General features: G+C 45.7%; 1 protein-coding gene across 5 annotated transcripts in view; it reads right to left on the reverse strand.

The window, feature by feature from the left end:
• The window catches only part of LOC110529236 (1-phosphatidylinositol 4,5-bisphosphate phosphodiesterase beta-1), a 275,800-nt gene that overhangs the window by 144,654 nt on the left and 114,975 nt on the right, over positions 1–16,171 (reverse strand). For all 5 annotated transcript variants that reach the window (XR_005052868.2, XR_016497784.1, XM_036985414.2 and 2 more), the window contains exons 4-5: positions 2,865–3,005; positions 2,200–2,279 (exon numbers count right to left, since the gene is read on the reverse strand). Coding sequence is in view for 3 of the 5 variants with exons in the window: in XM_036985414.2 (XP_036841309.1) it covers positions 2,200–2,279; positions 2,865–3,005 (221 nt within the window). In the remaining 2 variants the exon portion in view is untranslated. The remainder of the gene's footprint in view (positions 1–2,199; positions 2,280–2,864; positions 3,006–16,171) is intronic.

The following is a 16,171-nucleotide window of genomic DNA, read 5'->3' on the forward strand; positions in this document are numbered from 1 at the left end:
GAGAGGCTGGGGCCATGAACAAACATTCACCAGCTGTTCAGAATGGCACAACACAAAATGACAGAACAGAACACAGCAGAGACAACATTCAACATAGAGAATTACATCTGGACTGAGCTAAAATGAATAGTCTACATAGTTTAGATAGTGTATGTGTGTGTCTAGACATCAGTGCGTGAGTGTGTGAATCCATAGTTTAGTACATAATAACATACAGTATCTTAGCTCCATATCAATATGGATATCATTATTTTGTACGCCTTGATTACCAAGTCTGATTGGTATTTTAAAACAAGGCAATTACTGGGGAAAGTAGGAAACAGAGCGAGAGAGAGAGAAAGAGAGAGACCTTGTTACGGGGGCTGAGTCACTGGCTTACTAGTGCTCTTCCATGCTGTCGCCCTTAGAGGGGTGTCACGTCGTGCCAGGCTTTCTTGCTCTGTACTCGACTTGAGTGGGTTGAGTCACTGACGTGATCCTCCTGTCTGGTTTTGCGCCCCCTCGGGCTTGAGTGGTGGAGGAGATCTTGGTGGGCTATACTCAGCCTTGTCTCAGGGGAGTAAGTTGGTGGTCTGTTGATATCCCTTTAGTGGTGTGGGGGCTGTGCTTTGGCAAAGTGGGTGGGGTTATTTCCTGCTTGGTTGGCCCTGTCCGGGGGTATCGTTGGATGGGGCCACAGTATCCTCCAACCCCCCACTGTCTCAGCCTCCAGTATCTATGCTGCAATAGTCTATGTGCCGGAGGGCAAGGGTCAGTCTGTTATATCTGGTGTAATTCTCCTGTCTGTTGTCCTGTGTGAATTTAAGCATGCTTCCTCTAATTCTTTCTCGCTCCCTCTCTCCCACCCCTCCCGGCTGTCCCCTTCCCTCCCATAAGCCATGCCTCAGGACTACCTGGCCTGATGAATCCTGGCTGTCCCCAGTCCACCTGGTCGTGCTGCTGCTCCAGTTTCAACTGTTCTGCCTGCAGCTATGGAACTCTGACCTGTTCACCGGACGTGTTACCTGTCAGAGACCTGCTGTTTTAGACTCTACCCCTCTCTCTCTCTCTCTACCGCACCTGCTGTCTGAACCTCTGAATGCTCGGCTATGAAAAGCCAACTGACATTTAATCCTGAGGTGCTGACCTGTTGCACCCTCTACAACCACTGTGATTATTATTGGACCCTGCTGGTCATCACTGAACATTTTAACATCTTAAAGAACAATCTGGCCTTAATGGCCATGCAATCTTATAATCTCCACCTGGCACAGCCAGAAGATGACTGGCCACCCTTCAGAGCCTGGTTCCTCTCTAGGTATCTTCCTAGGTTCCTGCCATTCTAGGGATTTTTTCCTAGCCACTGTGCTTCTACATCTGCATTGCTTGCTGTTTGGGGTTTTAGGCTGGGTTTCTGTATAGTAGTTTGTGACAACTGCTGATGTAAAAAGGGCTTTATAAATACATTTGACTGAGAGACAGAGAGAGAGAGACAGAGAGAGAGAACGAGAGAGAGTGTGGGAGTGTACAAGTGTGTGTCTGTGAATGTGTGTCTTTGCGCAAGTATCTGTGTGTGTGTGTGTGTGTGTGTGTATGCGTTTGCATGTGTGTGCGCGCGTGTGTGCATTCACCCCATCTCTCGCTCTCTCTCTGCCCCCCCCTCTCTCTGACCCCCTCTTGCTCTCTCTCTGCCCCCCCTCTCTCTCTGCTACCCCTCTTTCTCTGACCCCCTCTTGCTCTCTCTCTGCCCACCCCCCTCTCTCTGACCCCCTCTTGCTCTCTCTCTGCCCCCCCTCTCTCTCTGCCCCCCCTCTCTCTCTGCCCCCCCTCTCTCTCTGCCCCCCCCTCTTTCTCTGACCCCCTCTTGCTCTCTCTCTGCCCACCCCCCTCTCTCTGACCCCCTCTTGCTCTCTCTCTGCTTCCCCCCCCTCTCTCTCTGCTTCCCCCCCTCTCTCTGACCCCCTCTTGCTCTCTCTCTGCTTCCCCCCTCTCTCTCTGCTCCCCCCCTCCCTCTGCCCCCCCCTCTCTCTGACCCCCTCTTGCTCTCTCTCTGCTTCCCCCCCCCTTCTCTGACCCCCTCTTGCTCTGTCTCTGCTTCCCCCCCCCCCCCCCCCCTCTCTCTCTGTGAGTAGTGTGAAGCGGTGTGAAGCGCCCTGCAGACCTGATGGGTGTGAACTGCTGCCTTCCAGTGTGTGATGCGTGATGTGTCCAGGGACTTACGCTTTCTCCAGGCATGCTTCTCTGGACATGTTCTGCGCCAGTAGGTTAGACGCCAGGCCAAACAACTCTTCAGCCCACTCCTGCACCGGAAGAACACACACACACACATACGCACTCCGTCAGAAGGAAGAAACACAGTCACGAGGATCGATTGGAGGTGCAAACTAGCCACCCACACACCAGACCTTATAATTATACACTGGAGGAATGATGGGTTCAGTGTAAGTCTAACAAGCTTAACTAACTCATACTTCATGGACTGAAATAGCTTAGTCATTCATTAATTAGTTATAAGCACTTTGACCAACCTCCTAAGAGAGGTAACTGATGTTGACATCAACTACATCAAATAAACCTTTAATAAAGCCTTTATTCATGTTTGATAAAGCCTTGCTCATGATTAATAAAGTCTTTATTATTGTTTAATAAAGCCCTATTTGTGATTAATTAAGTCCTTATTCATGTTTAATAAAACCCTATTCATGTTTAATAAAACCCTATTCATGTTTAATAAATCTCTATTCCTGATTAATAAAGTCCTTATGGGTGTTTATTAAAGCCCTATTCACGTTTAATAAAGCCCTATTCATGATTAATAAAGGCATTATTCATGTGTACTAAAGCCCTATTCCTCTGTAATAAGTGGATTATTCATGTTTACTTACCTTGGCGATCTCCTCCTGGAAGGCCATGAAGTTGAGGTAGGTGATGTTGACCATGTCTGGTCCGCTCACCACCGTCAGCATCCGGTTCTCCATCTTCCCCACCAGGGTGCTGACGTCCAGCAGCTCTCGTAGCTTCATGTCCTACACAGACCACACAACAGATAAGTGACATGTCAGTAACACAATAACTCGAGGCCTTAACCCTTCTCCGTTGGCAACCCAACATTATAAGCTCACACACATTTGCATACTACACACTGAGAGGAAACGCCTTTAAATGAATGTTCAAAGCACATATGTAGACTTTTAAACCGCCACGAAAGCGTGTCATTAATAACACAGCCACTGCAGCTCTAGCACCTTCCCATAATTACCCCCCACTGTGTCTGACAGTGTGACTTTAGCCTAGCAGTTAGAGCGTTGGGCCACTAACCGGAAGGTTTTGGTTTGAATACCTGAGCCGACAAGATGAAAAATCCATTGATGTGTCCTTGAGCAAGGCACTTAACCCTAATTTGCTCCAGGTGCCGTATTACTATGGCCGACCCTGTAAAACACCACATTTCAATGCACCTATCCAGTGTACGTGAAAACAAAACATATTTTTTGCAGTCGCTGCTGGAAGCCCAAACTCAGGAAGTAGCAGGAGTAGATGACTCCCACCGTCTGGTACTATGGCAATGACAACAACAGCCCAATCAACCAATCAGATCACGATTTGACTTCCTGAGAATGAAACTGATCAGTGAGAGATATGACTTCGGGAGTAGACCATGAAGAGTGGCAACCAGTCATCATCATCAGCCCAACCGGACCTGCGAGGTTCAGCATATACTCTTAACATCAGCTAAGATGTCACACACACACACACACACACACACACACACACACACACGCAGTGACTCACACACATACGCGCACGCACACACACACCAAGCTGTCACCAAGCATGACATTACCTGGGGCACGCTTTTAATATTTTTTATTTCACCTTTCTTTCACCAGGTAGGCCAGTTGAGAACAAGTTCTCATTTACAACTGTGACCTGGCCAAGATAAAGCAAAGCAGTGTGACACAAACAACACAGAGTTACACATGGAATAAACAAACATGCAGTCAATAACACAATAGAAAAGTCTATATACAGTGTGTGCAAATGAGGTAGGATAAGGGAGGTAAGGCAATAAATAGGCCGTGGTGGCGAAGTAATTACAATATACCAATTAAACACTGGAATGATAGATGTGCAGAAGATGAATGTGCAAGTAGAGATACTGGGGTGCAAAGGAACAAGATTAATAAATAAATACAGTATGGGGATGAGGTAGATGGATGGGCTATTTTCAGATGGGCTATGTACAGGTGCAGTGATCTGTGAGCTGCTCTGACAGCTGGTGCTTAAAGCTAGTGAGGGAGATATGAGTCTCCAGCTTCAGTGATTTTTGCAGTTCGTTCCAGTCATTGGCAGCAGAAAACTGGAAGGAAAGGCGGCCAAAAGCGGCCAATTGGCTTTGGGGGTGACCAGTGAGATATACAGTGCCTTGCGAAAGTATTCGGCCCCCTTGAACTTTGTGACCTTTTGCCACATTTCAGGCTTCAAACATAAAGATATAAAACTGTATTTTTTTGTGAAGAATCAACAACAAGTGGGACACAATCATGAAGTGGAACGACATTTATTGGATATTTCAAACTTTTTTAACAAATCAAAAACTGAAAAATTGGGCCTGCAAAATTATTCAGCCCCTTTACTTTCAGTGCAGCAAACTCTCTCCAGAAGTTCAGTGAGGATCTCTGAATGATCCAATGTTGACCTAAATGACTAATGATGATAAATACAATCCACCTGTGTGTTATCAAGCCTCCGTATAAATGCACCTGCACTGTGATAGTCTCAGAGGTCCGTTAAAAGCACAGAGAGCATCATGAAGAACAAGGAACATACCAGGCAGGTCCGAGATACTGTTGTGAAGAAGTTTAAAGCTGGATTTGGATACAAAAAGATTTCCCAAGCTTTAAACATCCCAAGGAGCACTGTGCAAGCGATAATATTGAAATGGAAGGAGTATCAGACCACTGCAAATCTACCAAGATCTGGTCGTCCCTCTAAACTTTCAGCTCATACAAGGAGAAGACTGATCAGAGATGCAGCCAAGAGGCCCATGATCACTCTGGATGAACTGCAGAGATCTACAGCTGAGGTGGGAGACTCTGTCCATAGGACAACAATCAGTCGTATATTGCACAAATCTGGCCTTTATGGAAGAGTGGCAAGAAGAAAGCCATTTCTTAAAGATATCCATAAAAAGTGTCGTTTAAAGTTTGCCACAAGCCACCTGGGAGACACACCAAACATGTGGAAGAAGGTGCTCTGGTCAGATGAAACCAAAATTGAACTTTTTGGCAACAATGCAAAACGTTATGTTTGGCGTAAAAGCAACACAGCTCACACCATCCCCACTGTCAAACATGGTGGTGGCAGCATCATGGTTTGGGCCTGCTTTTCTTCAGCAGGGACAGTTAAAATTGATGGGAAGATGGATGGAGCCAAATACAGGACCATTCTGGAAGAAAACCTGATGGAGTCTGCAAAAGACCTGAGACTGGGACGGAGATTTGTCTTCCAACAAGACAACGATCCAAAACATAAAGCAAAATCTACAATGGAATGGTTCAATAATAAACATATCCAGGTGTTAGAATGGCCAAGTCAAAGTCCAGACCTGAATCCAATCGAGAATCTGTGGAAAGAACTGAAAACTGCTGTTCACAAATGCTCTCCATCCAACCTCACTGAGCTCAAGCTGTTTTGCAAGGAGGAATGGGAAAAAATGTCAGTCTCTCGATGTGCAAAACTGATAGAGACATACCCCAAGCGACTTACAGCTGTAATCGCAGCAAAAGGTGGCGCTACAAAGTATTAACTTAAGGAGGCTGAATAATTTTGCCCGCCCAATTTTTCAGTTTTTGATTTGTTAAAAAAGTTTGAAATATCCAATAAATGTTGTTCCACTTCATGATTGTGTCCCACTTGTTGTTGATTCTTCACAAAAAAATACAGTTTTATATCTTTATGTTTGAAGCCTGAAATGTGGCAAAAGTTCGCAAAGTTCAAGGGGGCCGAATACTTTCGCAAGGCACTGTACCTGCTGGAGCGTGTGCTACGAGTGGGTGCTGCTATGGTGACCAGTGAGATATACCTGCTGGAGCGTGTGCTACGAGTGGGTGCTGCTATGGTGACCAGTGAGATATACCTGCTGGAGCGCGTGCTATGGATGGGTGCTGCTATGGTGACCAGTGAGCTCAGATAAGGCGGGGCTTTACCTAGCAGAGACTTGTAGATGACCTGGAGCCAGTGGGTTTGGCGACGAGTATGAAGCGAGGGCCAGCCAACGAGAGTGTACAGGTCGCAGTGGTGGGTAGTATATGGGGCTTTGGTGACAAAACAGATGACACTGTGATAGACTGCATCCAATTTGTTGAGTAGAGTGTTGGAGGCTAGGATTCTAGATTTAATTTTGGATTGGAGATGCTTAATGTGAGTCTGGAAGGAGAGTTTACAATCTAACCAGACACCTAGGTATTTGTAGTTGTCCACATATTCTAAGTTAGAACCATCCAGAGTAGTGATCCTGGACTGGCGGGCAGGTGCAGGCAGCGATCGGTTGAAGAGCATGCATTTAGTTTTACTTGCATTTAAGAGCAGTTGGAGGCCACGGAAGGAGAGTTGTATGGTTATTGAAGCTCGTCTGGAGGTGTCCACAGTGTCCAAAGAAGAGCCAGAAGTATGCAGAAGGGTGTCGTGAATCAGAGAATCACCAGCAGCAAGAGCGACATCATTGATATATACAGAGAAGAGAGACGGCCTGAGAAGTGAACCCTGTGGCACCCCCATAGAGACTGCCAGCGGTCCGGACAAAAGGCCCTCCGGTTCATGAATAATCATCATTAATGTCTAAGTAATGAATGGCCAGTATGTCGTTATGAATGGCAGCAGGTGGTAAATGCATGGGGTATATGATGTTGCCTGTGGATTCACCAGGGCATTGCAATGTGTCTGTACAGCATCCGAGGTGGTTGGGTAAAGTAGGCCTGCGGGATGCGTATGTAACTTATATCACGATAACTACGCTTGCCTGAGACCATGACACTTGTATTACCTCAGACAAGTTAGTCCTAGGCTTTAGCTCGGTTGGATAACACAGTCTTGGGGCAGGCAAAAGACTGGGTTCAATACCCAGTTTGTCAAACTGGTTATTGACGGCATAATAGTGAGGGCCTGAACAGAGATACCTCCACATTCACTGGGGATGTCTGTCTGTCCGCTGCAGTTTAAATACACATTATAAACCATATCTCCCTATGGAAACATACACACACAACCACTCGTCTTCAATGCAAACCATGCTAAAGCACAGAGCAACTGGGCACTGCCTCCGAGGCACCAGAAATGAATAACAATGATATTTTCTCTCCCATTCTTCTGTCATCAGGGCAGAATACAAAGTGGTTCAGCTAGGTCAATTAACACCAACAAAAAAAGAGTCTGTAAAAGATTTTGCAGCGGAAGCAAATTAGTTGCCCACTAATTTGCCCAATCAAACAAAGAGCATTCTGTGCTGTCACACTGATAAATGTCCCCTACATGTCCCCCAACGCCCTCCAATCAAATCCCCCAGCTCAGAGGCGCCCATTAGTATTACAGTGAACTTTTCAGAAGCAATATTTTTCTTCTGTTTGAGATTTTTACTCTTCTGGCAACCAAGTCTGCATGTCTGACGACTGTTCAAAACACAGACACACACACGCTGTGTCACACACACAGACTGTCTAGTGCAATTTCAAAACATACATTCAAACATACGCACACACACACTCTCTGACGAACAATGTCTGACGAACTTCCAACGCCTCAACGCTTTTAGTCAAACGCAAAGACAGGCGTCAGTTCTTAAGAGACCTTGGATCTTGGAAAAGCAGTCTGAGACAAGTTTAATTCCCTACTGATGACTGTAGTGTTGAGAAGTCTGGGAGATGGATGGTTCTAGAAACATCTCACGCCTGCAGTCTCTCAGACGTGCTGAGAGCAAAATTCCTCCGTTCTACATGAGGCATATATCAAAGTTAGATGATGCTGCAGAGTATATGTTGCTTTAACTCAAGCAAGCCATTATTACCAGCACTGTCTGGAATCATCTTGAGGCCATGGCAGACATTCTTCCAGCCGTAGGGCAGCAGGTAGCCTAGCGGTTAGAGTGTTGGGCCAGTATTTTAAAGGTTGCTGGTTCAAATACACGAGTCGACGAGGTGAAAAAACTTGACCAAGGTACTTAACCCGAATATGCTCCAGAGGCGTCGTACTACAATGGCGGACCCTGTAAAACAACACATTTCACTGCACCTATCTGGTGTGTGTCTCCCTCTACTATACTGATGTCTACCTTTACTATACTTACTGTATGCAGGATACTGATAGATGGAGAGACAGAATACTGTATGCAGGATACTGATAGATGGAGAGACAGTATACTGTATGCAGGATACTGATAGATGAGAGACAGTATACTGTATGTAGGATACTGATAGATGGAGAGACAGTATACTGTATGCAGGATACTGATAGATGGAGAGACAGTATACAAAAAGTTTGTGAAAAAACTTGACCAAGGTACTTAACCCGAATATGCTCCAGAGGCGTCGTACTACAATGGCGGACCCTGTAAAACAACACATTTCACTGCACCTATCTGGTGTGTGTCTCCCTCTACTATACTGATGTCTACCTTTACTATACTTACTGTATGCAGGATACTGATAGATGGAGAGACAGAATACTGTATGCAGGATACTGATAGATGGAGAGACAGTATACTGTATGTAGGATACTGATAGATGGAGAGACAGTATACTGTATGCAGGATACTGATAGATGGAGAGAAAGTATACAAAAAGTTTGTGAAAAAACTTGACCAAGGTACTTAACCCGAATATGCTCCAGAGGCGTCGTACTACAATGGCGGACCCTGTAAAACAACACATTTCACTGCACCTATCTGGTGTGTGTCTCCCTCTACTATACTGATGTCTACCTTTACTATACTTACTGTATGCAGGATACTGATAGATGGAGAGACAGAATACTGTATGCAGGATACTGATAGATGGAGAGACAGTATACTGTATGTAAGATACTGATAGATGGAGAGACATAATACTGTATGCAGGATACTGATAGATGGAGAGACAGTATACTGTATGCAGGATACTGATAGATGGAGAGAAGGAGAATAGACCTGAGATTTAATTAGTGCTGGTGTATTGTGGGAGCATTTGGAGGCATGCCTGAGGGTCCTGTTTCCGCGGCGATGGGAGATTTAGAGCCAAGCGCGGGGGGGGGGGGGGGGGGGTGCGCAGTGTGTGCATATTACCCCTTCAAGCCAGTTTCTGTGTGTTTGAGAGGAAAAGAGAGATACAGTATATATAGAGAGAGAAAGAGAGAATTGTGTGTGTGCAGAGGTGTGTGGGATGATGGTGTGACTGTGAAAGAAGGCGTGTGCAATGCATCACTTTGGTGTGTGTGTGTGTGTGTGTGTGTGTGTGTGTGTGTGTGTGTGTGTGTGTGTGTGTGCGCGTGTGTGTTAGTGTGTGTGTGTGTTAGTGTGTGTGTGCGTGGCTATCTGACAGCTGTAGCGTGGGAACACAGTGCTCAGTCATTTATTACTTCAGTACAGGGGAGGTAGTCCTCTTAGCAGGGTGATGCTGCCTTCCCTGCTCCCTGGGCTGTCACGAACCCTTCCTGTCACCACCACACACACACACACACACTGCATGCCCACACACACGCCCGCCCGCCCATTGGCACAATCGACACACAGACGCCCACCAACCCCCTTGGCACAATCGACACACACACGCCCGCCCACCCATTGGCACAATCCCCACACACACACACGCCCGCCCGCCCATTGGCACAATCCCCACACACACACACGCCCGCCCGCCCATTGGCACAATCCCCCCACACACGCCCACCCGCCCATTGGCACAATCCCCACACACACGCCCGCCCGCCCATTGGCACAATCCCCACACACACGCCCGCCCGCCCATTGGCACAATCCCCACACACACGCCCGCCCGCCCATTGGCACAATCCCCACACACACACCCGCCCGCCCATTGGCACAATCCCCACACACACACCCGCCCGCCCATTGGCACAATCCCCACACACACGCCCGCCCGCCCATTGGCACAATCCCCACACACACGCCCGCCCGCCCATTGGCACAATCCCCACACACACGCCCGCCCGCCCATTGGCACAATCCCCACACACACGCACAGCTTAGAGAGCGAGCGATAGTGTCCATCTGCGGGCTGTCTCCTAACCTCATACTTCTCCTCACTCCTTTTCTGAAGAATAGTTCATCCAGCACATCTACCTGTTTCTCTAATACTCATCTGATGATTCATGTAGCTTTAATTTCCCTCGTTATCCATTTATACACCGCAGGCCACCGCTGTTCAAGTTAAGTGGCTACTGCGACTACGTCTGTTCTGCAAATGATTCAACTCCAGACCTCACGGCATACCTCTACACAGCTGACCTCTTCTCTTCGTACGGACTCTTTCAAGTTAGTTCATTATAAGAGCAATGTTGGCTACACATTAGGATTCACCACGGCGGGGAGGTTTCTGAGGATTCCAGGTACGAGTTCTGGGTTTGAAGAAGAAACTCCAGCCCACTGGTATTCTTGTAATACGTGGATCTCAACCTAAATGTTTGGGTCAATAATTGTCAAATTATTGACCCAAAAACCTCTCAAAGTTAACCTGAAGGTTTCAGGTCTGGATGCCCCTAAGGAACATCTATTGACTCAAATGTTGGTTTGAAGAATGTCAAATATGACAAAGATTATTTTTGTTTTTCCTCCTATTTGGGTGAATCTAGCCTGGTCCCAGATTTGTTTGTGTGCTTTTGCCAACTCTGTTGCTGTTCTTGTCAAGCTGAGTGACAAGGAGTTGGCACGATAGCACAAACAGATTGGCACTCAGGCAACCTGGAACAACAAACAACCGTCTTATAAGGAGTTGTATAACTGGCCTGTCCTAGCAGCAGTCCTGCCGGTGGCTAGCCTTGTTCACTAGCGGAGCAGCAATATTGTGGGGTTGGGACAAAAAACGCCTGGGGTAGTTGGAGAAAGGAATTATGGGTAATTCATTGTGTTGCCCCAAGACTTCCTTGGCCCCATATTCAGAATGTGTGTGTGTGTGTGTGTGTGTATGAACATGTTAATGAGAGGGGGCAGCACTGAGATAGCCTGCAACATCACTTCCTGGTGTAGCTCAAACTGTACACGTCTCCATGAATTTGGCTTCACATAGGAATGAATGGTGTCACGTGATTGATGGCTTTGTCTATTCATATATACCGTCATTGCATCATCCCCTCGTATTTCATTCCTTTACTTCACTCAATCCCTTCGTATTTCATTCCTTTATTTCACTCAATCCCCTCGTATTTCATTCCTTTACTTCAATCCATGACTTCGTATTTCATTCCTTTACTTCACTCAATCCCTTCGTATTTCATTCCTTTACTTCACTCCATGACTTCGTATTTCATTCCTTTATTTCACTCCATGACTTCGTATTTCATTCCTGTATTTCACTCCATCCCTTCGTATTTCATTCCTTTACTTCACTCAATCCCTTTGTATTTCATTCCTTTATTTCACTCCATGACTTCGTATTTCATTCCTTTATTTCACTTCATGACTTCGTATTTCATTCCTGTATTTCACTCCATCCCTTCGTATTTCATTCCTTTATTTTCTCTGTATCCCTTCATATTTCATTCCTTTATTTTCTCTGTATCCCTTCGTATTTCATTCCTTTATTTTCTCTGTATCCCTTCGTATTTCATTCCTTTATTTCTCTGTATCCCTTCGTATTTCATTCCTTTATTTCTCTGTATCCCTTCGTATTTCATTCCTTTACTTCACTCCATCCCTTCGTATTTCATTCCTTTATTTCACTTCATGACTTCGTATTTCATTCCTGTATTTCACTCCATCCCTTCGTATTTCATTCCTTTATTTTCTCTGTATCCCTTCATATTTCATTCCTTTATTTCTCTGTATCCCTTCGTATTTCATTACTTTATTTCTCTGTATCCCTTCGTATTTCATTCCTTTACTTCACTCCACCCCTTCGTATTTCATTCCTTTACTTCACTCCATCCCTTCGTATTTCATTCCTTTACTTCACTCCACCCCTTCGTATTTCATTCCTTTATTTCTCTGTATCCCTTCGTATTTCATTCCTTTATTTCACTTCATGACTTCGTATTTCATTCCTGTATTTCACTCCATCCCTTCGTATTTCATTCCTTTATTTCTCTGTATCCCTTCGTATTTCATTCCTTTATTTCTCTGTATCCCTTCGTATTTCATTCATTTATTTCTCTGTATCCCTTCGTATTTCATTCCTTTACTTCGCTCCATCCCTTCGTATTTCATTCCTTTATTTTCTCTGTATCCCTTCGTATTTCATTCCTTTATTTCTCTGGATCCCTTCGTATTTCATTCCTTTATTTCTCTGTATCTCTCTGTATTTCATTCCTTTATTTATCTGTATCCCTTCATATTTCATTCCTTTATTTTCTCTGTATCCCTTCGTATTTCATTCCTTTATTTCTCTGTATCCCTTAGTATTTCATTCCGTTACTTCACTCCATCCCTTCGTATTTCATTCCTTTACTTCACTCAATCCCTTCGTATTTCATTTCTTTATTTCTCTGTATCCCTTCGTATTTCATTCCTTTACTTCACTCCATCCATTCGTATTTCATTCCTTTATTTCTCTGTATCCCTTCGTATTTCATTCCTTTATTTTCTCTGTATCCCTTCATATTTCATTCCTTTATTTCTCTGTATCCCTTTGTATTTCATTCCTTTACTTCACTCAATCCCTTCGTATTTCATTCCTTTATTTCTCTGTATCCCTTCATATTTCATTCCGTTACTTCACTCCATCCCTTCGTATTTCATTCCTTTATTTCTCTGTATCCCTTAGTATTTCATTCCGTTACTTCACTCCATCCCTTCGTATTTCATTCCTTTACTTCACTCAATCCCTTCGTATTTCATTTCTTTATTTCTCTGTATCCCTTCGTATTTCATTCCTTTACTTCACTCCATCCATTCGTATTTCATTCCTTTATTTCTCTGTATCCCTTCGTATTTCATTCCTTTATTTTCTCTGTATCCCTTCATATTTCATTCCTTTATTTCTCTGTATCCCTTTGTATTTCATTCCTTTACTTCACTCAATCCCTTCGTACTTCATTCCTTTATTTCTCTGTATCCCTTCATATTTCATTCCGTTACTTCACTCCATCCCTTAGTATTTCATTCCTTTATTTCTCTGTATCCCTTAGTATTTCATTCATTTACTTCACTCCATCCCTTAGTATTTCATTCCTTTATTTCTCTTCATCCCTTAGTATTTCGTTCCTTTATTTCTCTGTATCCCTTAGTATTTCATTCCTTTATTTCTCTTTATCCCTTAGTATTTCATTCCTTTATTTCTCTGTATCCCTTAGTATTTCATTCCTTTATTTCTCTGTATCCCTTCGTATTTCATTCCTTTACTTCACTCCATCCATTCGTATTTCATTCCTTTATTTTCTCTGTATCCCTTCGTATTTCATTCCTTTACTTCACTCCATCCATTCGTATTTCATTCCTTTATTTTATCTGTATCCCTTCGTATTTAATTCCTTTATTTCTCTGTATCCCTTCATATTTCATTCCTTTATTTCGCTGTATCCCTTCGTATTTCATTCCGTTTGTCATGTTGTCTTGTCTCTGTCCTTTCCCTTCACCCTGTCTCCCTCTGCTGGTCGTTGTTATGTTACCTTTTCTCCCCCTCTTTTCCCCAGCTGTGCCTTGTCTCCTCCTAATTACCCATTCACCCCGTTCCCCACCTGTTCCCTTTTTCCCTCTGATTAGGTCCCTATATCTCTCTCTGTTTCTGCTCCTGTCCTTGTCGGATTCTTGTTTGTTTGTTTGTGTGTCTCATGCCTGAACCAGACTATCATCGTGTGTGCTGCAACCTTGTCCTGTCCTGTCGGAATCTACCTGTCCATCTGAGCCCACGTATGTTCGTCATTAAAGTACTCTGTTTGTTAATTCGCTTTTGGGTCCTCATTCACGCACCATAACAGAAGAATCCGACCAAGAATGGACCCAGCGACTTCGGATCCTCTCCACTCAGCCGTCGAGATCCAGGGAGCGATGCTAGGCAGACACAAGCAGGAATTGTCTGCTGCTCGACATGCCGTTGAGACCCTGGCCACCCAAGTCTCCAACCTCACAGAACAGGTTCACCATCTCCGCCTCGATCCACCGGCCACTTCCAGGGCTTTCGAATCTCCGGAGCCCAGAATCAATAACCCGCCGTGTTACTCTGGGGAGCCCACTGAATGCCGCTCGTTCCTCACCCAGTGTGATATTGTGTTTTCTCTCCAGCCCAACACTTACTCCAGGAGCACTGCTCGTGTCGCCTACGTCATATCTCTCCTTATTGGACGGGCTCGTGAGTGGGGCACGGCAATCTGGGAGGCAAGGGCTGAGTGTATTAACCAGTATCAAGACTTTAAGGAGGAGATGATACGGGTTTTTGATCGATCTGTTTTTGGGGAGGAGGCTTCCAGGGCCCTGTCTTCCCTATGTCAAGGCAATCGATCCATAACAGACTACTCTATTGAGTTTCGCACTCTTGCTGTCTCCAGTGGCTGGAACGAGCCGGCCTTGCTCGCCCGTCTTCTGGAGGGTTTCCGCGCAGAGGTAAAGGATGAGATTCTCTCCCGGGAGGTTCCTTCCAGCGTGGATTCCTTGATTGAACTCGCTATTCGCATTGAGCGACGGGTTGATCTTCGTCACCGAGCTCGTGGAAAGGAGCTCGCGCTCTCCGTCGCCTCCCTCTCCGCATCACTACCATCTTCCTCTGCCGGCTCGGGTGCTGAGCCCATGCAGCTGGGAGGTATCCGCATCTCGACTAAGGAGAGGGAACGGAGAATCACCAACCGCCTCTGTCTCTATTGCGGTTCCGCTGGTCATTTTGCCACTTCATGTCCAGTAAAAGGCCAGAGCTCGTCAGTAAGCGGAGGGCTACTGGTGAGCGCTACTACTCCTGTCTCTCCTTCAAGATCCTGCACTACCTTGTCGGTCCATCTACGCTGGACCGGTTCGTCAGCTTCCTGCAGTGCCTTAATAGACTCTGGGGCGGAGGGCTGTTTTATGGACGAGACCTGGGCTCGGGAACATGACATTCCTCTCAGACAGTTAAAGGAGCCCACGGCCTTGTTCGCCCTGGATGGTAGTCCTCTCCCCAGGATTCAGCGTGAGACGCTACCTTTAACCCTCACTGTTTCTGGTAATCATAGTGAAACCATTTCTTTTTTAATTTTTCGTTCACCTTTTACACCTGTTGTTTTGGGCCATCCCTGGCTAGTTTGTCATAATCCTTCCATTAATTGGTCTAGTAATTCTATCCTCTCCTGGAACGTCTCTTGTCATGTGAAATGTTTAATGTCTGCTATCCCTCCTGTTTCCTCTGTCTCTTCTTCACAGGAGGAGCCTGGTGATTTGACAGGGGTGCCGGAGGAATATCACGATCTGCGCACGGTGTTCAGTCGGTCCAGGGCCACCTCTCTTCCTCCACACCGGTCGTATGATTGTAGTATTGATCTCCTTCCGGGAACCACCCCCCCCCGGGGTAGACTATACTCTCTGTCGGCTCCCGAACGTAAGGCTCTCGAAGATTATTTGTCTGTAGCTCTTGACGCCGGTACCATAGTCCCCTCCTCCTCTCCCGCCGGAGCGGGGTTTTTTTTTGTCAAGAAGAAGGACGGGTCTCTGCGCCCCTGCATAGATTATCGAGGGCTGAATGACATAACAGTGAAGAATCGTTATCCGCTTCCTCTTATGTCTTCAGCCTTCGAGATCCTGCAGGGAGCCAGGTTTTTCACTAAGTTGGACCTTCGTAACGCTTACCATCTCGTGCGCATCAGGGAGGGGGACGAGTGGAAGACGGCGTTTAACACTCCGTTAGGGCACTTTGAATACCGGGTTCTTCCTTTCGGCCTCGCTAACGCTCCAGCTGTCTTTCAGGCATTAGTCAATGATGTCCTGAGAGACATGCTGAACATCTTTGTTTTCGTTTACCTTGACGATATCCTGATTTTTTCACCGTCACTCCAGATTCATGTTCAGCACGTTCGACGTGTCCTCCAGCGC

This window comes from Oncorhynchus mykiss, chromosome 8 (assembly GCF_057628025.1).
Source record: "Oncorhynchus mykiss isolate SJ-2025 chromosome 8, ASM5762802v1, whole genome shotgun sequence".
Classification (NCBI taxonomy): domain Eukaryota; kingdom Metazoa; phylum Chordata; class Actinopteri; order Salmoniformes; family Salmonidae; genus Oncorhynchus; species Oncorhynchus mykiss.